This window comes from Podarcis vaucheri (assembly GCF_965113315.1).
Source record: "Podarcis vaucheri genome assembly, chromosome: 9".
NCBI classification, from domain to species: Eukaryota; Metazoa; Chordata; class Lepidosauria; order Squamata; family Lacertidae; genus Podarcis; species Podarcis vaucheri.
Window position 1 is genome coordinate 16,059,480 of NC_138767.1, and position 24,203 is coordinate 16,083,682.

The window sequence follows — 24,203 nt, forward strand, 5'->3', positions numbered from 1 at the left end:
ACAGTTTCAGGTTAAGTATGGACCTCTGGAACGAATTAAGTACTTAACCTGAGGTACCACTGTATTTTAGGTATCACCTTCTATCTGCTTCACTTCAGACAGATCATGCTGACACAGACTGTCCTCAGCAGTATCCAAAGGAGTCTCTCTCAGCACCCATTCTCCCTCTCACACACCTATAGAGAAAAGCAGAAAACAGTTTTAAAAATCAGTTACCTTTTGCAATAAGGAATGCGAAGGGAAAACACCACCGGAAAGTGCGGGATGACACCTGGGTTTTAATTTTTGTTAGGTCATCTAACCACCCTGTAAACAAATCAGAATGAACTTTAGTTAAACAACCAAAGCTGTCTAATCTCCCTGCAAAAAAATAATAATCAGGATGCATGCTCAATATACATGTTGTTTGGAAGCACTGTTAGATAGTCAACCAATAAATCAAGTCTCCATAACTCACTTGGCCAAGTTTGTTAATACACAAATAGCAACAACTCCACTTCCAAGTGCCCAGTGAGTGAGTGAGAGAGAGAGAGAGAGAGAGAGAGAGAGAGTGAGTTTGGGTGTCCCTCTTCCTGAACCAGCAGACATGTGTACACACAATACATAATTGTATACAGTGGTGCCTCCCACACTGCATTTTTTAAAAAAAATATTTATACTTTTCAAGTTTATACATTTCACCAACTTCACAATCATTTTAACATTTCAAAACCTGACTTCCTTCCCCCTCTTTCTGCGGTTCCTTAAATTTATTTTTAATATTTCCTGCATATCCAAATTAACTTAATTTGCTCATTTATTCATCTACTTTAAATATATACCCTTATAAAACTGCAGGTTATTACAATAATCTGCCAACGTTCTGATCTGTTTACAATTTGTCTGTAAATATTCAACAAACCATTTCCATTCTTTTATAAAAAGTTTGTTGTCTTGGTTTCTTATTCTTCCGGTAAGTTTTGCCATTTCTGTATACAGTGGTACCTCGGGTTAAGAACTTAATTCATTCTGGAGGTCCATTCTTAAGCTGAAACTGTTCTTAACCTGAGGTACCACTTTAGCTAATGGGGCCTCCCGCTGCTGCCGCTGCACGATTTCTGTTCTCATCCTGAGAAGCGTCTGTAACCTGAAGCGTCTGCAACCTGAGGTACCATTGTATTCCATAAGTTTTTGTATCCATTCTTCCTTTGCTGGGACTTCTGCTTCTTTCCATTTTGGGGCAAGTGTTACTTGTCCCATACTGCATTTTAAGTCACTTTTTTTTTTTAGCCCCCTGCATGCAACAGAGAGGGAGGGAGTGGGGAAGTTGTCGCCTGATGCGCACAACCTGATTTCCTGAAGCCAAACTGCTATTCAGTGAAACCGACACCTGCACATGTGCAATGGCTGCCTCAGAAGTACACACCTCAGCCTAACCGCAGCTGAAATTTTGGAATTGGATGGAAGCTGCTGTGAAGGAAAGCTCGTCAACCAGGTGTGTTTCTGAAGAAACAACAACAAAAGGATTGTGGCGAACGTCATGCGCACTTGGCTTCAAACACCAGCAGTGGGAGAGCACGGGAGCTGGAGCAAGCAGTGATGCATACATTAAAAAGGTAAAGGGACCCCTGACCATTAGGTCCAGTCATGACCTACTCTGGGGTTGTGGCGCTCATCTCACTTTACTGGTTGAGGGAGCCGGCGTACATCTTCCGGGTCATGTGGCCAGCATGACTAAGCCGCTTCTGGCAAACCAGAGCAGCACATGGAAACGCCGTTTACCTTCCTGCCAGAGTGGTACCTATTTATCTAATTGCACTTTGACGTGCTTTCGAACTGCTAGGTTGGCAGGAGCTGGGACTGAGCAACTGGAGCTCACCCCGTTGTGGGGATTCGAACCACCGACCTTCTAATTGGCAAGTCCTAGGTTCTGTGGTTTAACCCACAACGTCATCTACGACCCCTAATGTGTACATTACCCAAGTAGTATCTGTCACTGCTGGGGATGTTTGCTTTTTTGAGCTCATCTTTTAAAAAAACAATGTTTATTTAGACCAGCCTTCTAGCTAATGTTCAGTGCACAGTTGCCACCTTCTAATTACTTCTTTTAAAACGGATTTACTATGCCCATATTGGTGTCTCTCTCCTTCCCTACACCTCCCAGTTCATAAAAGAGAAACCTTAAATAGGGGATAGTTTAACCAAGGTTGCCCAAACTCGGGTCTCCAGCTGTTTTTTGGACTACAATTCCCATCATCCCTGAAGACTTGTCCTGCTAGCTAGGGATGATGGGAGTTGTAGTCCAAAAACAGCTGGAGATCAGAGTTTTGGAAACCCTGGTTTAAACTTTGGAGTGAGGAAACACGGAGGAAAAAGGCTAAATCCTTGGGCCTTTGTGTGAAACCCTGAGATAGGGCAACATGAGCAGCTGGAAAGCAGGGGACCTATTTTGACCTGGAAACTTTGCTCTTAAAGCTGGGTAGGGTTGCTTCATGGGAGGAAGGGGTATTCTGCACATGCTCAGGAGCACTATCCATATCTGAAGTTGAACACTGAAAACCAGTGTCAGGGTTTAACCCCTGGTGAACTTTGCTTAGCTTAATGCAGTGTGTTGTTGTTTTTTCCTAAAATAAATGTTTAGGGATGCTCTCATTTTGACTCAAGAAAATCACCATTTTCGGGGAAAATAAATACAGGAAATGGACAAAAGTACAAAGATTCATAAAATGTTTAGGGGTGTGCCATTAAAAAAATCACTGGCTTAATGAAAGTGGTGTCCTTTCCGGAGCATGCTGTTTTAAGTCTCGCACTACCCTCCCCGGTTGCCTTCTGTAATTCGAATAATATTTAGCGCCCCAGGTTGAATTCCCGGGTCTCGAACCCACGACTCGCCGGGTTTTCAGTGCCGCCGGCGCTTCGGGTTTTCCCGGAGACGCTTCGGCTACAGAGGAGAGGAGGGGGCGGGAGGAGGAGACCGCCTTCGGAGGGGGGCGTGGTCAGAGCGAAGGAGGCGGGACCGGCAGCCCCTGGAGCTGCTCTCTGGTTGTCGCTTCAGGCCAGCCAATCCCGCGGCCAGCTCTTGCAGCCCGCATCTCTCTCTGTCTCTGCCCGGTGCAATGAGGCTGTAGCAGCTGCAGCAGCAGCAGCAGCAGGAGCAGCAACAGGTTATGAAGGGCAAAGAAAGCAAGAAAGCGAGCGAGTAAGCAAAGCAAGCGAGCACAGCCTCCTCTGCTGGCTCTATTCATCTGCTGCTGCTAGAGGGGGAGGCCGGTCCAGGCTCGGCCCCCTCCCCTCTTCGCTCCTGATGGGGTTTGCACGGCTGTAGCGGAGGTGAGAGAGTCCATTTCCCTACCTCTATAGGCACTCAATGAGAAAGCTCTTTCAAAAGCAAGCAGCCGTCCATTTCTGCCTTGCAAAAGCTATGGGGCGCTTTATTTATTTATTTAGGGGGGTGGGGAGGTTATCAACTCAGTGTTTGTGCCGCTTTGAAAACAAACAGCATCAACATCCAAAAGTTTGGGTTTGTTGTTTTGTTGTTTTGCTTTTTTGCAGAGAGTTTTTCCGGGCTGTCAAGCCGTTAATCCGGTCAAAAAGTGTGTGCCGTGGGATTCTGTTGGGGAATTGCTTGTTTTTTTTATATAAAAAAAAGGCAATGCAGGGGCGAGTCAGTCGAGGCTGCAAAACGGTGGAAAGTGCCTCAAATGATTTTGTGTGTGTGTGTGTGTTATTTGCCTGTGCGTTTTGGTGGTTTGAAAGACCAGGAGAAGGGCGGGGTGGGGGATGCTGAGCAGTTGTCTCAATGCTTTGTTGTTTTGTTGTTGTTGTTGTTTATTTATTTAAATGTTTCCTATGCCCCTTTGGAAACTTCGGAACCGTTTGCAACAGAAAACGCGCATCCCTCTGGGACAAGCCTTGTTAGCAAATGGAAGTATCCCCTTTGCCTTAAACTAGCCAACCAAAACTATCTAAATTATGAGTTACTGTTAAAACGCTCTTTTCAAAATTTTCCACAGGGTTAGTAGCCATGGCAGACTGTTACTCTGCGAAAAGATTAGATGTTGCTATATTGTGTGTCTAGATATATGCACTATGCATTTGATTTTGTGGTTTTAAAGAGTTTTTGATATTCTGTAACTGAATAAAAAAAGATGGCCTTTGTTCCTTCACTCAGTGTGTGTCTGAAAAAATACGGGCATATCCTAGGCTGGATAGTAGTGTGCTGACCAGTTCTGGTGCACACATTGCACGATAATACAGGGTAGTGATCTAGCATTTGGCGTGTGCCTATATATGTGTGAACCAATTGTGTAACTTTGGGGTGTGGCTCCAGAGCCCCAGGAGGTGTGTGAAGGACTGGGAGTTTGTCCCAAGTCTAGATATTGCCAACATTGAGGCTATTATGTATACATTAGAGTATTTTGCATTTGCACACAGATTCATAGAAGTCTAGAGTTGGAAGGGATGCTGAGGATAATCTGGTTAAACCCATTTTAAAACAAAAACTGTGAAATGGTCTTTAATCTGTGCTTGGGGTAGTAAAGTGTTGCAAAACCGTCTTAAAATAATGCTGAATGCTTGAAGTGAGCTCCCATAATCCACCAGCAGATGAAACGGGTACAGGGTTTTTGTTGTTGTTGTTGTGTAATAGTTGTTGTTTATGTTAACAAATGGTTTTTCCTGCATTTATTTTTAAAAAGTCATTTCTACAAAACTGCGTTGAACTTTGGCCACTAGAGGCCGCTCGTTCAATCTCACTTCAGCCAAGGCTCCATCTCACTCACTAGGAATTTTAACGTTCTTTGAAGTTGCAAAGTGGACATACGAAATTCAGAAGCGACTCAAATATACCTGCTCACTGAGAAGCGACCAAAGGCTTGCCAAAGAGCAGATAACCAATTTTGAGATTTGAGCCGCCCCATGGAGCATCAAGCAATTCATTTCCATTAGATCTGTAGCAAATTTAGTTACAATTTCTATGCACACACATTTTTTTTTTTAAAAAATGGATCTGCACAATAGTGATCTGAAGCCTATGGGAGGTGCATTGTGCTATTCACTGATGATGCTCTGAATATTTGGATAAAGAGCTTTATTGCGGCATTGGTTCGCATGGGGGTACAGTCGACTTTCCAGATTCATGAATTGGCAGGGTCTTTAGTGTGGTGGCTCCCGCCATGTGGAACAGTCTGTTATATGTTTTCCGAGTATTCTAAAAATTTTTTTGCTCACCAAAGCATTGGGAAAGACTGGAGCTCAATGGTACAACATCTGCTTTGTGTGCAGCAGGTCCAAGGTCCAATCCTTGACATATTTCTATTAATCTTTTCAAAGTAATTAAATAAAATAGCTAGGCATCTGCTTTATGGAAACAGGGAGGAGGAATGTTTTTTTACAAAATGAGGCAAATATGAATGACTGTTCTACAGAACAAAATCTGGTTTAGAAAAAGGATACAGTGGAACCTTGGGTTACGGCGGAGATCCGTTCCAGAGGCCTGCTGCAACTGGAAAACGACACAACCCAAAGCATTGCGTCTGCACACGTGTGCAGCGCGATTTAGCACTTTTGCTCATGTGCAAACGGCGCAAACCCAGAAGTAACCCGTTCTGGTACTTCTGGGTTTGTGCTGGTTGCATGCTAAGGGTGACGTAAGCTGGAGGCAACGTAACCCAAGGCTCCACTGTATTTGGTCATTGTAGAGCACAGTCCTTTTTTTAAAAAAAATTTAATTTTTATTAAATTTTCTGTTTTACATTTTAGAATATTCATTTAAACAACCTTAAAATATCAGTGACTTCCTTTCTCTTTCCATGGTTCATTTTGCATAACACAAATCCCTGCATATTTTACCTAAACTAAACCATTCAGTATTCCATTATTTCATCCATCGAAACTTATTTACACTGTTGAATTTATCTTAATGCTGCCCACATTTTCAAGTGTACACAACCCCCCCATATATTCAATAAACATTTTTCTTCTTTAAATGTATGTTCTTCTTCTTCTCTTATTTTATATGTTAGGTCTGCAAGCTGCGCGTATTCCATCACTTTTAAATTGCCATTCTTCTTTAGTTGGGACCTCATTTGTTTGCCATTTTGGGGCTAACCAAACATGGGCCACAATAGTGGCATACATAAATAACCTTTTTTGACATCTGGGAATTTCCGCCTGAATTATCCCCGAGAAAAAGGACTCTGGTACTTTTGAACATTGTTTTCAATTCATTACGAATTATTTCCCAATACACTTTTACCCTTTTACAGGTCCACCACATATGAAATAACGTACCCTCAGCCTCACTGAGCACAGTCCTGTTGTCTACTCAGAACTTAGTCTTGTTGAATTCAATGGGTCTTGCTGCCCAGTAAATGGGGTTAAGATTGCAGACACTGGCCTCATTTTATTAAAACATTCCTTTCCCCTCATTCTCTCTCTCTCTCTCTCTCTCTCTCTCTCTGTGTGTGTGTGTGTGTGTGTGTGTGTGTGTTGGCTTGTACAACACTTTGATCATGCAGGGATAGTGCTTAACTTTAACTGGCTTGTATCCATTATGCAGACTTAGGGTGACCAGACACATTGAATCCAGGGTGCCTGTAACCTTAATAGTTGCAGCCAGGGCTCCTGTATCTTTAATAGTTGTGTAGAAAAGGGATGTTATTGTACTGCAAGTATGATAAAAGCTGTGCCACCTTCTCATCAAGGTACAGGAGACCCCATTCCATCCTATGCACTAGTTCATTTGATGGGCATTATCTGTTTCCAGTATCCAAAATGGGTGTGCAAATGTAGTAGCATACACCCCCCCCCAAAAAAAACACACCTTTGGGTATTTGCATGCCATATGCAAACAAAATCCATCCTGTTGCATGAAGAACTATTTTGTTTGGAGGATGTGTTGCCAATTTTAAATTTCACTAGAGAGCAAATTAGTATGCTTCCTTCTCTTTCAAATTCATGGCATGTGGGCTTCTGTATGTCTTGCCATCTGTATTGCCATCACTTGCGGAAAGAAGCTTAAATCCGATTTTAGCTTGGACTCTGAGTGATGACAGAGAGTCAGAGAAGAATCCTGTTTGCTATTACTGTGTTTACTTCTTCTTGATGTTGCAAAGTGCTTTACAATATGTATTTGGGTGGATTTCCACAGGCTCTTTACTGTTTTTCTGGAACTACAAATTAGGCATGCCAAATGGTAAAGTTAACAGCATATCAACAAGGTAAAGGTAAAGGGACCCCTCACCACTAGGTCCAGTCGTGACCAATTCTGGGGTTGCGGCGCTCATCTCACTTTATTGGCCGAGGGAGCCGGCATACAGCTTCCGGGTCATGTGGCCAGCATGACTAAGCCACTTCTGGCGAACCAGAGCAGCACACAGAAACGCCGTTTACCTTCCCGCCTGAGCGGTACCTATTTATCTACTTGCACTTTGACGTGCTTTCAAACTGCTAGGTTGGCAGGAGCCGGGACTGAGCAACGGGAGCTCACCCCATCGCGGGGATTCAAACCGCCAACCTTCTGATCGGCAAGTCCTAGGCTCTGTGGTTTAACCCACAGCGCCACCCGTGCCCCTATATCGACAAATGTTGCCTAATAAAACTTTGGGTCCAGTGACGAACGGTATAACTGCCTCAACGTTTTGCAAACATTGGTGAGCTTGTTTTGCTAATTTCACTTCATCTGTAGCAATGTTTCTAGCAATGTTTCAATGCAATCCTTTGCGGTGATGTAAGGCAAAACAAGCGGCTGTCGTCTAAAACATCAGAAGAGCATCACGTTGGCAAACTCTGTTGTCCGAAAGCACCAGGTTGCCAGAGGCTGCTTTTGTTTTTTACCTGTCCTATTGCAAGGTCTTAGATTGCAGGCTTCCATATAGGTGCTCACAACAAAATACTCCCCTCCTTTTGTTTTTTAATTATTTTTAACAAAACACAGACCAAACAAACCAAACACAATTGATAAGGTGCATCAGTTTCATTCTACCTTAGTCGCTGCTTGACTTGATAGTGCAGTTAGGTGCGCCCTGGGAGCCTGGCCTTTCGTCTCCCAACCCATAATAAAATGCTTCCTTGGTGGTTTAGAATTTGTCCCAGCCCCATCCTGTCTATCTTCTTTCCTGCGCTTCCGTAAGTTCTAGCACCAGACTTCTGTCCCCCACTCCTTCTGTTCCAGATAGAACTCTCTGCATGTCTTTTAGTAAATCGAAGGAAGCACTAACTAAATCATAATAGCCGCAGGGACTTGCTCAAAGAATTTTATCTGTAATATATATGTCTATTTTGTGTTTATAAGCATTACTAGCGTTAAATGTGAATTCTAGGCTTTTGAAGCTCCCTGTTGAAAGTAATGCTGGGGTTTAGCAAACCACTTGAAAGAGTGGAAACTTCCTGTTTTTCCTTTGAAAGAACCCATTGGCACCTTAAAATTTATTAAGTGTGTAAGAAGACCAATGTGTGTCTGTTGTTGTTGGTTTTTTTGAGAGAGAAAGAGAGAGAGAAGAAAGGAAGAAAGAAAGAACCAGAAGAGGGAAGGAAAGACTATTTCTTGCTGCAGAGCTGTTGAATCGAGAGCATGTTTAAAGTTCCCAGTATTTATTTTGACAATTATTCCATTAGGGTTGTTCACACATTACACTGAACACAGGGGTTGTCTGTCTCAAGTCTTTGTGTGAAAGTGTGTATGCTTGCTCACATACGCAGCTTGCCTGTATACTCATTGATAATGATAATAATAATAATAATAATAATAATAATAATAATAATAATAGCTCCGCAACCACAGAGTCGTCCACGACTGGACCTAATGGTCAGGGGCCCCTTTACCTTTTTGCCCCACCCTTCTGGCTGGGTTTCCCTAGCCACTTTGGGCGGCTCCCAACAAAATATTAAAAATGCAATAAAACTTCAAACATTAAAAACTTCCGTAAACAGAGCTGCCTTCAGATGTCTTTTAAAAGTCAGATAGTTGTTTATTCCTTGACATCTGATGGGAGGGCGTTCCACAAGGCGGGTGCCACTACCGAGAAGGCCCTCTGCCTGGTTCCCTGTGACCTCATTTCTTGCAGTGAGGGAACTGCCAGAAGGCCCTCAGAGTTGGACCTCAGTGTCTGGGCAGAACGATGGGGGTGGAGACGCTCCTTCAGGTATACTGGGCCTTCTGAATTACTGTAGGAGTGTACAGCTCAACCATCTGCATACATAGATTGTATACTTGTTGAATGTAACAGTTGAGCATCTTTTTAACTACATCTTCCTCTGCTTCTCCCTATGCTCTCAACTTTAATCCTTGTAATAATCCTCCTTAAGAGGTAGACTAAGGGTAGCCTTGTGGTGGTTCCCAAACTCTCTTCCTGCCACACCCTTGTCTCCATGGACCACTTGAAAATCGCTGAGGGTCTTAGCAGACCTCTTAATAATTTTTCTGCTTTTTTGTAGCAATAGCAATGAGCTGTGTTAGATGCTGCACGCTTTTTAAAATTTCATTTTTACAGACACACCACAGGCCACTAATGGTCTACAGTTTGGGAACCCCTGCTAAGAAATGAAGTTTCGAGGCCTGCTTCAGTCTTGTTGGAGTCGACACTTCTAGCTGTTCATTTCTACAATGAGAATAAGCGAGAGTGACCTGTCTTAGAAGCAGGACTTGCAGAGATCTCTGTACATGATTTTAAAACAAAAAAACAAAATAAGAAAGCACGAAAAGCAATGGTTGGGATCAATTGAAAAGTCATAAAGTAATGAGCAAGCTTTTGGGTTTACCGGAATGCTTCTTCAGGATGGACATATAGCAAAGAGGGAGGAAAAAAGAAAAGAAAAGAAGATGGAGAAAGAGAGAGAGAGAGAGAGAGAGAGAATGAATGAATTACGAAAAGCTTGTTGTAATACTCAAGCTGGAATTGAAGAGGTTTTGCCCAGACTTAATTAGGCTAGACCGTGTTTGCAGTGAAGAGATCTCATGTTACACCAAAGACAAATGGGACAACCCTCTTCTTATACAGTATACTCTTGGCTTTAGTTTTTGATTAGTAATTAGCCTGAAGAAGGGGGGTGGTGAGCCTGGAAGCTTGTTTGCTACTCTGTGACTTGTTAGTCATAAAGGCATTGTGCTAATAAAGGCTACCGCTGCTGCAGGGAGCAACAAGAATATATTTGAAAGAGCTCCTGCAATTTTCAAATGCTATATAATGAGTGACGTGTGATCTTCTTGAAAAAGTGATAAAACTGAAGTCTGATTGGCTGATGACTCATGTTTCCTTTCCAGATGAGCTGATTTGCAGAGGATTGTCAAGATGGCTTCTACAAACACCAGGAACAGGTAGGACTTAGGATGAAGGCACCATCCACTTCTCTTAGAGAGGCCCTTGCTCGCTTGTCCTTGTTTCGTGATCTTTGCAGGAACAAAAGGTTACTGTTAAACACACCAATAATAATAATTTAATAATTCTATTATTTGTACCCCACCCATCTGACTGGTTGCCCCAGCCACTCTAGGTGGCTTCCAGCATATTCAAAAACATAATAAAAGTTTATTGGGGCCCATTTAGGGACCTGTTTTGTGCAGCATTTTAAGTCCAATGGCTTACCACGCCTGCTCCTTTGCTCCTGTGTTGCACTGAGCCTAAGCCTAGGCAATCTGAGCTGGGACTTGTGCTAACTATGATTGGTACCCAAGAACAGCCTTAGCTGCTGGTCATGGTTAGTGGAGAAACAGCTTAACCACAGATCCTGGTTCAGATGACATGCTAATCTGGTCGTTCCCAAACTTTTTTGTTCCACTACCCCCTTGGCTCCATAAACTGTTTCCCAATGCCCTCTATAAAAAGCATTACAGTTGTACCTTGGAAGTTGAACGTAATCCATTCCAGAAGCCTGTTCAACTTCCGAAATGTTAAAAAACCAAATCACGGCTTCTGATTGGCTGCAGGAGCTTCCTGCAGCCAATCTGAAGCCCCGTCGGACGTTCAGCTCCCAAAAATAGTTTGCAAACCGGAACAGTCACTTCTGGGTTTGCGATGTTTGGAAGCCAAAATGTTGGGAATTAAGCTGTTTGAAAACCCAAGGTACGACTATATTCAGAATACAGTCATACCTCTAGTTGCGTTAGGTTCATGTTGCAGGTTTTTGGGTTGCAAACCCGGAAGTGTATGCTTCCGGGTTTTGCCGCATGGACAGAAGCGTTCTGCATGCTTCGTGCATGTGCAGAAGCACTCTATTGCATCACGCGCAGAAGCAGCGCTCTACTTATGAACTTTTCGGGCTGCGAATGGCACCCCGGATCGGATTGTGTCCATAAAGTAGAGGTCTTTAGTGGTTTGGATGACCCACTGAAGAAGATCACAATGCAATAACATTCGAAACAGTAACAATTAATTGCACCTTTATCCAATTAAAACTATTTAGTTCCATTAATTCAACAAAATTGATGGACTTGATCCTGTGATAAGGGCTTTTCAAGGTCTCATAGTCATTTGCACTACCCAGCCTTCACTACCTCCCAGGCAGCACTTTGGAAACCAGTGTGCTAAGCTCAACCTTGGATTGCTGACGGGTCCCTGGAAAAGAGTTTGCAGGCACTTTGCTCCTCCCCAATCTGGTAAAAACAAGCAGGGAACAGAGCAAAGTGCACTTGCAAGATGCTCTCTTGAAGCCCATAGAGAAGTCATAGTTTAGCTTACTGAATTGTGTGAACTAGCTTAGTGAGGCACTGCTAGAGGCATCTGAGAATTGCTAACAGTATTTCAGGTTTTGTTTGTGTGTCCTAGGCTTCCTTTTTGTTTTAAAGTCTTAAGCATGGGTAGGCAAAACTAAGGCCCGGGGGCTGGATCCGGCCCAATCGCCTTCTAAATCCAGCCTGTGGATGGTCCAGAAATCAGCGTGTTTCTACATGAATAGAATGTGCCCTTTTATTGAAAATGCATCTCTGGATTATTTGTGGGGCATAGGAATTCATTCATTATTATTTTTTCCAAAATATAGTCTAGCCCCAACAAGGTCTGAGGGACAGTGGACCGGCCCCCTGCTGAAAAAGTTTGCTGACCCCTGGTCTTAAGAGACATTGCTGAGGGCTTCCAAATTTCATCTTGCACTTTGCATCTGTGCAACAAGCACAGGGCATGGATTATCCTGTCGCTGTAAACAGAAATATGCCTTATTTCCCACTTCACCTTCCTGTTATAAAATTTTAGGGTGCACACACATAGCAGACACACACTTCATGGAAAACCAGTCCTTCACCCTTCAAAATTTAGGAAATATTCCCTGAGGAAAAATTACACTTTATTTTATTTCTTCTGTGTATCTGAAGAAGTGTGCATGCACACGAAAGCTCATACCAAGAACTAACTTAGTTGGTCTTTAAGGTGCTACTGGAAGGAATTTTTTTTATTTTGACTTTATTTTAGCGCACAGAACAAGTCCCAAAAGCCACTTTAGCTCTCCTAATGGCTCTAAATATTTCCTGTGCAGGATGAAATATCTTGGAGAAACCTTTCATAATAGTTCTTTTACTTAAAATTCCTTCAAATCCTGTCTTAAGGGCATATTTTGTTCATAAATGGGGTAGGCCTGTGACCTGGATTCTACAACTGAAGTATTTACTATCTCAAAAGAATGGCCAGATAATGCAATCATCAAAGCATTAGCAGGTATCTTGACAGGAGAGAAGTCACACCTCTTTCTGTGACACATGTATGATGCTTTGTGGGTGGTCTTTGGTTAAGGAGTTGGGCTGCAAAAGCGAACCCCGGTTTTTTCTAGAACTGCCGCATGAAAGAAATTGGCTGTGGCCTTCTCAAGTGCAGGGCTCTTCAGATTAGATCAACAATGGCTCACTGGTTGCCCCAAGATAATTCTGTCTGTCTCCTGATTCAATCAAGAAAGGCACTTGCATTTTGTAATCTTGTTCTCTTGAGTGTCTATAAAAACGTTTGAGTCACCTCTTCAGCTTTAGTGGAAGGTGCTCAAGGCAACTTCCACTGAAGCCATGAAAACCATTCGAAGGTCTGCGGATTATGAATAAACTTCAACTTGAAAATTTGTTGCCATTTTATTAAGTTTCTAGCATTGGGTGGAAGAAATGGCCGTGGTTTTGTTTGCCAGGGAATGGAGAAGTCTTATAAATTTATAAGGCATGGAGAAATTCCATATTTTTTGGTCCCCTTTGGACTTTGTATGTAATTTGATTCCTCTGTGTGCGCGCGCACGCTTGCTTTAAAATTGTCTTCAAATATTCATATATGTATGCAGTGCTGTATCACCTGCATGCTCTCCATAATAGTGAGCCCTTTGTGCTGGATGAAGCCATGGGGAGTAAGATATATAAGCTGATTGCAAAATGGCACCTTCAACTTAGGCTATGGTCGCCTAACGTCTAGGCGCCATCTTCCCTCCAAAATGAGTTTTGAAGCTTCCAGGAAAATATTTCGGATCCTTCTCTAAGAGACATTTTGCTCTCCCCGTATTTATTTACTTACTTAATTTAAATAGCTGTCCCATAGCAGAAGGAAGCCAGGGTGGTTAGGGGATTGGGCTAGGACCTAAGAGATCAGGATTCAAATCTCCACTCAGTCATGAAACTCACTGGGTGACCTTCAGCCAGTCGCAAGGTCGTTGTAGAGATTAACTGAGGGGTGGGGTGAATCATGGAGAAAAAGGTGGAATATAAATGCAATAAATAAGCCCTTTTGCTTACCTGCTTAAGAAAGATGGAGAGGCCAGCCAGATGGCGATGTCTGTTGCCAACTTGGCATTCAGAGATCTCCACAACTGGACCCGTGCCAGTTGGAAAACACACCTGGCTAATTTCTAGCACTGATGGAGACTGACCCCTTACAAGGTGAAGGAGCGCCTCCACCCCCATCGTTCTGCCCGGATGCTGAGGTCCAGCTCCGAGGGCCTTCTGGCGGTTCCCTCACTGCGAGAAGCAAAGCTACAGGGAACCAGGCAGAGGGCCTTCTCGGTAGTGGCACCCGCCCTATGGAACCCCCTCCCACCAGATGTCAAAGAGATAAACAACAACCTGACATATTAGAAGACATCTGGAGGCAGCCCTGTTCAGGGAAGTTTTTAATGTGTAACATTTTAATGTATTTTTCATCTTTGTTGAAAGCAGCACAGAGTGGCTGGGGAAACCCAGCCAGATGGGCGGGTTACAAATAATAAATTATTATTCTTATAAGGTGGGCTGTGGCTCAGCAGTAGGACATATGCTTGGCATGCGGAAGGCAGGCTCAATGCCTGGCATTTCCAGGTCTGGCCAGGAGAGACGCCTGTCTGAAGCCCTGGAGAGTTGCTGCAAGCCAAGATGAACCTGATGGTCAGAATCTGTCTTAAGGCAGCTTTCTAGGTTCCTGTGACATGCATCTGGGACCACCTGATCTCCATCTGGTTCCCAGACCGGCCACCTCTGGCTTATGTAAATTAAGTGAAGCAACATGGAGCAACTTTGTCAAAACATGGCCAGCAATGCTGCTTCATCAGGTTTTAAAGGGATTAAGGAGAAATTTAGTTCCTGGAAGAGGTCAAATGCTGCTCCCATAACACAGCTGCATTTCCACAGCCAGAAAAGTGCGGATTAATCAATCCGTTATAGTCAAATTTCCAGCTTAAGTGTGCTCAGCGCGACAATGTAAGAGGCACGAGGGGGGGAAACAAGCCGTATTGAGTTTCAGTTAACTCCCCTCTAACCTGTAGTATTGTCTGGGCGCCTGTTCAAGGTGCTTACTGCCGCCACAGAGTCCGAGGTGGAAGAAAAGTAGAGCTGGTGTTCTCAGCATATCGCTGACACCGTGCTCCAAAACAGTGCATGGTGATCTCTCCTGTCAGCAGCAGATAGTTAGACGTTAAAAAGCAGAAGTGGGACTTCTGTGGTGTGTTCCTGCTCAGTGATCCTCTCCGGGATACTCTATTTCATCCTGTCTTCCATCCAGTTTTCTCTCTGCCCCCAAAGCAGTCAGACAGCACTGTACATGCTCATTGGCAGTGGCGTAGCGTGGGGGGTGCAGGGGGGGCCGGCCGCACTGGGCGCAACATCTGGGGGTTAGGGTTAGGGGGCGCAAATCTACGGGTTAGGGGGCGCAAATACACAGGTTAGGGGGCGCAAATTACTTGCCTTGACCCGGGTGCTGACAACCCACGCTACGCCACTGCTCATTGGGGTTCCTGCACTCTGAAGCAGGTTTTTTTCTACCTAAAAAATTGAAGTTTTGCAGATCTTAGTGTTCCCTTGAGTCTGCTGATTCCTCTCTCTTCTGCGTGGGTGTTGTTGCTTTGGCTACATAAGCAATGGCGCTTGCCTCTGAACAGTGAAATTGAAGGAAATGGTCAGGGAACAAGATGGGATCTTGGGGCACATCATAGAGGTACTGGAATCGGCACTGGTGGGTCAGTTAGAGCACCACAAAATGGATGTCTCCAGTTATACCAGAAGGAATTTATTTGTGGTTTGGTGACTAGGACCCTGTCCGCACTGTACATGTAAAGCCAGCATCAAACCACTTTATACAGTCATGGCTTCTCCCAAAGAATCCTGGGAATGGTAGTTTGTTAAGGGGCCTGAGAGCTGTTGTAAAGGTAAAGGAACCCTGGCCATTAGGTCCAGTTGTGGCTGACTCTGGGGTTGCGGCGCTCATCTCGCTTTATTGGCCGAGGGAGCCGGTGTACAGCTTCCGGGTCATGTGGCCAGCATGACTAAGCCGCTTCTGGCGAACCAGAGCAGCGCACAGAAACGCCGTTTACCTTCCCGCCAGAGTGGTACCTATTTATCTACTTGCACTTTGAAGGGCTTTCGAACTGCTAGGTTGGCAGGAGCAGGGACCAAGCAATGGGAGCTCACCCTGTTGCGCGGATTCGAACCGCCGACCTTCTGATCGGCAAGTCCTAGGCTCTGTGGTTTAACCCACAGCGCCACCAGGAGATCTCTATTCCCTGCCCCTTCAGTGCTATAATTCTCAGTGAGGTTTAACAATCACTTATTCCCAGGGAACTCTGGGAATTGTAGCTCTGTGGGGGGGGGGGAAATAGGGGGTCTCTTAACAACTCTCAGCACCCTTAACAAATTACAGCTCCCAGAATGCTTTGGGAGATGCCGTGACCATTTAAAGTGGTATGAGGCTGCTTTATATGTATAGTGCAAATATAAGTCTCCTGGCCTCAAAGAGCTAACAAGTGCTCCAGCCTGTTGTTATGGATCCTTTCACCAGTGAGGCAGCAGGGTAGGAAATTACTGATGAGGAGATATGCACGAAGGTAACTGATCCAGTCTGGGATGCTAACCCGGGAGTGAATATGCCGGGTGATCTCACTTGTTCAAAAGGACTTGACTCAATTGCCTCTTCTAAATTACTTCTTGAAGCTTTCGGTGATTTGAGATAAATGTGCGCTCCCTTTCATTAATGTTCCCAAAGCGCACCCACACCCACAATTCAAAGCCGAGAAATAAAATAATGCATCTCCTGCAGAGTCTAGTCTAGCACTATCCAAACAGGCAGTGCTTTCTCACCCCAGATCAGATATTGCATCAAAATGAATCTGACAGCTGTAGTGAATCTGAAGAGCAAATTGCCATCCTGCCTGTGGATTCTGCCTTTGTTTAGCTGGTATATAAATCACGGCCGTTAACACTCTTTATAGCCTGCCTTCTCGCTGAATTGTTCTCCCAAGTCCAACAGGAACATATAAGCCTCTGTGTGTGCTAAATTTGTCTCTCTGCAGAAGCTAGCTGATGCTTGTAGAACAATTAAAGCAAAATTATTAAGCTGCTCGGATAATGTCTGCCTGGAGGATGCTACCTGCAGGATAGGCTAGCTGAGGAAAGGTGGTCTGTAAGGCTCCTAGATTCATTCTTCTAGCTCTTGGCAGGAGTTCCTTGCATTTACATTGCAGACAGCCTAAGTCTGGCTCAGCCATCCAGGCAGAACAAGGAGTCTCCTGGGAAAAACACGATGCAAAGGGCAGCTGTCATGGTGCATCGTAGCCAGCTCTGCTCACAAGTGGAAACCTCACCCTAGTATCCTGTGAGGTGCTGCAGGGAAGACTCTCCCCCTACACCTAAAGGTGGCAAAAAACCTGTAAGGTGGTTCTGAGACAGTTACAGGGGCATTGCAGTAATAACAGTGCAATCCTAAACTCACATACAGTGGTACCTCGGGTTACAGACGCTTCAGGTTACAGACTCTGCTAACCCAGAAATAGTACCTCGGGTTAAGAACTTTGCTTCAGGATGAGAACAGAAATCGTGTTCCATTGGTGCAGTGGCAGCAGGAAGCCCCATTAGCTAAAGTGGTGCTTTAGGTTAAGAACAGTTTCAGGTTAAGTACGGACCTCCGGAACGAATTAAGTACTTAACCCGAGGTACCACTGTACTTAGTTGGGAGTTGGGACTTACTGTTGAGTAAAAATGCCTGGAAGGTAGTTGGCAATTTCTGGTAAATGGGAATAGGTTTTTTTTAAAAATCATAATACGATGGATAACTCTCCCCACGCGTCACAGTATTTCCACTCCTAGTTATAGTAAACCACTTATACGCTTGTTTGCTAACAAACCTATCATGAATACATCAGATAGACTAGCAATATAAAGTTGTGCACAAATACCACAGAGATCTAGAAGTGCCACTTCTGGCCGGCATCTTGTCTCGAGAGACAATGGAGTGCACCTCCAGGGGTGAAGTCAAACCACTGTGTTAGCAGCATCACAATGATCTCCCTGGGGCACAAGCCTGGGCCGTGCGTATGGACGTCCTGGGCTGCCCAGATGACAAGGCTCCCCTTTTGGCTTTGCTGATGTTTCCCAATACATTTGGCACCAGCTTGACTGCAGAATTTGCTGGAAGGAGATGTACAAGGCACCATCCAACCATCTCAGGGATTTGTGTAGGGTTGTCTTGCAAGGCAGCAGAGGTTTAAGGTCAGTTTTCCTTCTTCTAGATGGTCTGCCTTCCCAGGTTAACGACCCTCATCTGCCCCTCACTTCAGCACTTGCAGAAGCTGCCTTCATGACTGTTGGCCCCACTAATGGTCCCGTCTGCTCAATCTGCCAGAGCCTGTCTTTTGCATGCAGGTTAAGTCCCTACCCCAAGACCGGCTACCCTCTCCTGGTTTTAGCTGGCCAGTCAAAGCCATTCCTGGGGTGTGGCTGCTGTCGCCTGCTGACAGCTTCTAGGAGCCACAGCTGAGAGCTGAGTGCAGGGTGGAGATGAATAAACTACCTCAGAAGAGCATGACGTATCCCCACCAGAGGTACTACCCCTCCCCCAACACCCTGCACACCCCAATTTCCACTTCAGCCTGTGTGTGTGTGTATTCTACAATCCATATTTACTAATATATCAAGTGATTAGAGGTGTAGCCTCCTGTAAGCAGGACCAAAGCCACATCCATTTACTATCTTCATTGTAGATGGTGGAAGTTGCTCCTTTTCCATATAGGCTAATTGCTGTTGCTTTCCTTATCTTCCCCAGTTAAATAGTGCTTGTGGGTTGGAAGAACTGACTGCTGCTCACATTATTATACCTTTTTAGCACAGTCGTTTCTTCTCTTGGCAGGCAGACCTGGCTCAAATCGTTATGGGTTCTTCCCTGACCTTGATCAACTTGGGACCCTCCTCTAGATCTGCTCTGCAACAGCTCTGAGAAGCAGTTGAGGCCAAGAGCAGGGTGACTGGTTCAGAGTCAGCTTAATTTTGGAAATTGAACCTGGGTCTGGTTCAAATTCAAATCTGTCCGTCTAAACCAGCACACTACCCTGTCTCATATGCTGCTCATAAACACTATACAGTACTTTAGTTGGGCTGTGGTGTAGTCTGAAAAGGGGCCCTCTGCAAATTGCAACATAGTGGAATCCTAAGAGTTGCTGCCAGGGAACCCTCCACAGCAGCCTCTTTCCTTTGTGGGGAAGGGTTCTCCCGTCTCCATTTTATCTTCACAACAAACCTGTGAGGTGTGGGTCAGGCTGTCATTGTGCGTGGCTGCAAGGGTCACCAGTGGGCTGCCATTACCTGCTGCACAATACCCTGCAGGAAGAGTGGCCTACTCAGCTCAGATACTTGCATGGCCATTTTACGACGGGCTCCATCTCTGTGCCGCCGCCATTTTGCGGCTGGTTCCCGTGCCATTTCGTGAATGGTTCTGGTGCCACTGTAATGGTGGGCCTTGGCCATTGGCATCCCTCCTCGTGACTCCTGGCAAGATAGTTTGAGCATGTGAATACCAGAGCTACATGGGTACTGTCCCTCTTAGATGCCTAAACTCAAATTCCCCCGGTCTAATATCCCTAGTGCTGCAAGATTGTCACAAGAGCGCCTGAACTAAAATTGTCTATCAAAAACTTCATTCTTGTGGTTTATCACCACAACAGCTACAGTGGTACCTCGGGTTAAGAACTTAATTCGTTCTGGAGGTCCATTCTTAACCTGAAACTGTTCTTAACTTGAAGCACCACTTTAGACCTCCTGCTTCTGCTGCGCTGCCGGAGCACGATTTCTGTTCTCATCCTGAAGCAAAGTTCTTAACCTGAGGTACTATTTCTGGGTTAGCGGAGTCTATAACCTGAAGAGTGTGTAACCTGAGATAGCACTGTACTCACTTTGGGTTTTAGTAAAGCAAACAGTCTCATTTGTCAGCGCCTAAATGATATCGAGTGTCAGAACAACTTGGCCACAATAAGGAAATTTTGCCCATGGTATGACTATTTCCCACCTTCCAATTTCAACTCTCTGGCACCCTATCTGCATAACCTAGCAATTATAAAATATAGACGTGCTTTTACTCTCACAAAATTGAATGTATCACCCTCAACTGTACTTGAGGGACGATTCCAACAGATTCCACACGAAAAACGCTTATGTCCCTGTGCAGATGGCAGTACCAAATCGGTGGCGCATGCCCTTCTGGCTTGCACTCTTTATAAAGACTTGAGGAATGAGATTATCACTCCTCTTTTATTGTCCATCCCAGGTCACCCAACCACTGCCACAGGGTCCTTTCTCTTGGCAGATCAAGATGAGCAGGTGACAGCAAAGGTTGTAAGGGTTTTAAGCTGCGGCAATCAGAATAAGATCCGCTATTTGACTGTTGATGCAAAACCCTAAAATTTATTTTATATAATTGACTTTTTACTTCTATTCGTTGTATATCGTATTGTTGTTTTATTGCTATGGCCGAAGGCTGGCGCAAATAATGATTCATTTGTTCATAGCATAGATGAGGCTGCCCAGTATACAGGACTCTGCAGGATCCAATCAAGGAAGCCTTGATTGTTGTTCCTTATATGCGAGAGTTCTGGATGTGTAATGCTGATGGGTGAATCTGTGGTTGTGTTGGTATTTTGGTACCCATATGTGAGTTTATTCTGGGAGGGAAGTGTGGGATGTTTAATGCTATGCACATCAGACCTGCGGGAAAATCCCTGTGCGTTGTTATTGAGGTAATGGGTAAAAAGGGCACATCTGCAGCCTCAGCTGGGAATCTGGTTATTTTGGCTGTACAGTAGGGAGACTGTGGAGGGCTATTGAAGCCTCCCTCAATGGGACAATTCATGGACTGGGGCCAGAGGTCTGCCTGCGAATGAAAAGTCCCTAGCTTGCATGCTTGATGCACTTGGAATCACAATAGGGCGCTGAGCCCTTTCACCTCCCGCAGCAAAGGAATCTATTGGGATATAAATGGAGGCTGTTAAGGCACATCTCGTTAATTAATAGGCCCCTTTTCAGCTTTGTTTAAGGCCTGCCTCCAGACTTACTGCTTCTCCATAGTGCTTGCCCAAGATGTGTTGGCTATTAAGGGTGTGTGTGGGGGGGGGGTGTATCTATCTATAAAGCAATGGCTGCAAAGCTCTTTAACTTACAAATGAATATGAATGAAGGGTGTCTGGGTTATTTTAGTGGGTAGGGTAGCAATGGATAGCTTACAAACAATCCTGTGTATTGCACATCAGCAATTACATTGTGTTCCTTGGGTTGCAGGATGTCTCAACTTCTGCTGATTTGCCTAGGCTAGGGAGTTGTTATGCTGAAGGAAAGGCTCCCAAGTTTACTTTAGCTCCTTCCTAGTTTGCTTTCTTTCCTCTCTCTCTCTCTCTCTGTTGTGTGTGGCTGAGCAGGTTTATATCTTTGTTTTACAGGGACCAACTCTGTTTAGGGATTTTTGATTATCTGCTACTCCCCCTCACACTCCCTACTACTGACTTCCCTGCAGCCTTTGTAGATAAAAAGAAGACCAGTTCTTGCACTTTGTTTTATTATATTTTTTAGCTCAACTATGCCTCCACTTTGAAATCAAGAGGAGATCAGATGTTCTGGGCTGCTTGCCTTCTCTGTGCAATAGGCACAGTTTGTCTGCTTTGCACTGCCCCCCTCCCTTCAAAATATCCTTTTCTCTTTTGGCCATTTATGCAGAATTGATACCTAAGTCTGTTTCTGGTTGTAAGAAAAGCCGTGTGTGAGAAACATTTCCTCATTGGAAAATATATTGGGAACTGAACGCGTACAAAATCCCTTGGGCTGCTCCACCAGCTTAGCACATATATTCTTTCAAAATATCTTTAATATGAAGCCATCACAAGCCCCATTCCCTGCTTCAAAAAGATGAGTTACAGGTCTCTAAAATCCCCCACAGTTTAAAACATCACAACCTGCTTCCTAATCTGCAAAACATAATTTCCATTGTGACTTCTCTGTGCATTTGTATTGTTTGGCAAGGGGTATGCATATACCCTCAAAAAAACAACAACTATGTGCTTCAATAAATGAATTCTGCAGCCAGTCATCAATTATGCTCACCGAACTAATTTGCATGATTTCCCTTTGTAATTTAGTTGTTTTGTATAATTTAATTAACCAAAAAGAAAAGGCTCTCGGAGCATCGTACAACAATCAATAATAAGACAGTTTCCCCTCTCCGACTTAACAGCGCACAACCCATGACACAAAAGGAAAAACAGTTGGAAGGGATGATGAAAAACAGCAAAGTGGTTCTCAGTTGCAATGTTTCTTATAAGTGTTTTTTTCTGTCCAGCACCCTGTAGCTGCTTCACCTTTGGTCGATGCCCAGGAGGAGTTTCCCCTCTTACTGCAATGTTCTTCCTAGGATGCAGAGAGATATTTTAATATTTACTTGTCCTGTGGAGGGGCAAGAAGTTATGCAGGGCACTGACACATTGGCCAGTGAAAAAATTAGTTCACCCACCACCACCTTTGGCTTTTAAATTTTCAGTAGGCATTACCCATTTCAGTTCAAATTGTCTTTATGCCTATAAGGACTAGAAACATGTAGCAGCAGCACTTGCACCCCTGAATATCGGTACATTTTGGGGGGTAACATAACAAAAAACCTAGGGACCTGGGTGGTGCTGTGGGTTAAACCACAGAGCCTAGGGCTTGCTGATCAGAAGGTCGGCGGTTCGAATCCGCGCAACAGGGTGAGCTCCCGTTGCTCGGTCCCTGCTCCTGCCAACCTAGCAATTCGAAAACATGTCAAGGTGCAAGTAGATAAATAGGTACCGCTCCGGCGGGAAGGTAAACGGCATTTCCATGCGCTTCTCTGGTTCGCCAGAAGCGGCTTAGTTATGCTGGCCACATGACCCGGAAGCTGTACGCCGGCTCCCTCGGCCAGTAAAGCGACATGAGTGCTGCAACACCAGAGTTGTCCGCGACTGGACCTAATGGTCAGGGGTCCCTTTACCTTTACCTACCCAAAAACCTGGCATTCATCAAGAGCATTTTGTGTTGAGTTGAGTTACATTTCTGTTTTGTAAAGTGGGATAAAGAACCATTGGTGCATGCTGAATATGTTGTTCCTTGGAACACAGAAGCAGGGATCAAGGAACAGAACATACCTCTGCTTCTGGTTTTTTATTTGCACAGAGTGCAAGCTATTTAAATGTTGTAAGTCCCTCTTTCTACCCACCAAAAGACCCACTAATCGTGGGTAAAGTATGATTCCCCCACCCCAGAAGTAAGGAAACACTGGGTGCCCGATATGTGAGTCAGCAGTGTGATGCAGCAGCAAAAAAAAAGCCAACGCTATTCTAGGCTGCATCAAAAGACGTATAGTGTCCCGATCAAGGGAAGTAATAGCACCACTCTATTCTGCCTTGCTCAGACCACACCTGGAATACTGTGTCCAGTTCTGGGCACCACAATTTAAGAAGGATGTTGACAAGCTGGAATGTGTGCAGAGAAGGGCGACCAAGATGATCAAGGTTATGGAAACCAAGCTTTATGAAGAATGGTTGAAGGAGCTGGGTATGTTTAGCCTGGAAAAGAGGAGATATTATGACCGTCTTCCAATATCTCAAGGACTGTCACATGGAAGATGGAGCAAGCTTGTTTTCTCCTGCTCTGGAAGGCACAACTCGAACCAGTGGCTTCAAGTCACAAGAAAAGAGATTCCGACTAAACATCAGGAAATACTTTTGACAGTGAGAGCTGTTTGGCAGAGGACCGGTCTCCCTCAGGAGGTTGTGGGCTCTCCTTCCTTGAAGGTTTTCAAGCAGAGGTTGGATGGCCATCTGTCATGGATGCTTCTGCTGAGATTCCTGCGTTCCTGTGGGTTAGACTAGATGACCCTTGGGTCCCTTCCAACTCTATAATTCTGTGATTCTGCATCGGAGCAGCGCCCGAGGGCGATCCCCTTGTGCCCACCGCACCAGCAAAAGTTGCCAGTATCTTTCCACCCGGTGGCGGCGGCTGCCTCTTATCCGCGCGCGCCCCGCATTGCGCGGAGGCCAGCAGTGCCAGGCAGGAGGGAACTCCGTGTCCCGCCTGGTGCGTGCTTGTACATTGTGTGTGTGTGAGAATAATTTGTATTTTGGCAGCGCTCAGCAGCCGTTCCCCCTCCGAGGCGGGGCGTCCGCGTGTGCGCTCTCGCCGCGCGCCTTTCCCCTTCTGATAGGCTCGCCGCAGCCGGGCTTGTCCATTCCTCCCGGAGCCAACCCTCCCCGTTCCGTCGCCCTTGACAAAACAACATGTCCATTTAAGGGAAGGCGGAGCGTACCATGCGAACTTTTCGCCGGGGGGGGCGGGGGCGAGGCTATAGGTGCGAATCGTTTCAGAACCGGCTCTCCAAAACAATCCCCTTCCTTCGTTGGGAAAAAAAGCGCAGCCAGAAGCGCGCGCTGCTTTGGCCGAGTTTCCCCCTCACCCCAGCGCCCCATAATGGGTCGGCTCAGAGGCCGGAACGGTCCGGAGCTCCAAATGGCCATTCAGTAAGCAAGCCCAGCCAGCCAGT

The 24,203-nt window shown here is 45.1% G+C and overlaps 1 protein-coding gene and 1 long non-coding RNA gene across 2 annotated transcripts in view; one reads left to right on the top strand and one right to left on the bottom strand.

Annotated features, from left to right (window-relative positions):
• Nucleotides 1-3,077: 3,077 nt before the first annotated feature.
• AFF1 (ALF transcription elongation factor 1) overlaps nucleotides 3,078-24,203 on the top strand; it is a 149,280-nt gene continuing 128,154 nt past the window's right edge. The window contains exons 1-2 of the mRNA XM_082236320.1: nucleotides 3,078-3,309; nucleotides 10,241-10,294. Coding sequence (XP_082092446.1) covers nucleotides 10,269-10,294 — 26 coding nt within the window. The 5' untranslated portion in view covers nucleotides 3,078-3,309; nucleotides 10,241-10,268. The remainder of the gene's footprint in view (nucleotides 3,310-10,240; nucleotides 10,295-24,203) is intronic.
• Nucleotides 21,499-24,066, bottom strand: LOC309540152. The gene is made up of 2 exons (XR_014223073.1): nucleotides 23,970-24,066; nucleotides 21,499-22,057 (listed from the first exon to the last, which is right to left on the bottom strand). It is a non-coding gene; the product is annotated as an uncharacterized lncRNA (long non-coding RNA).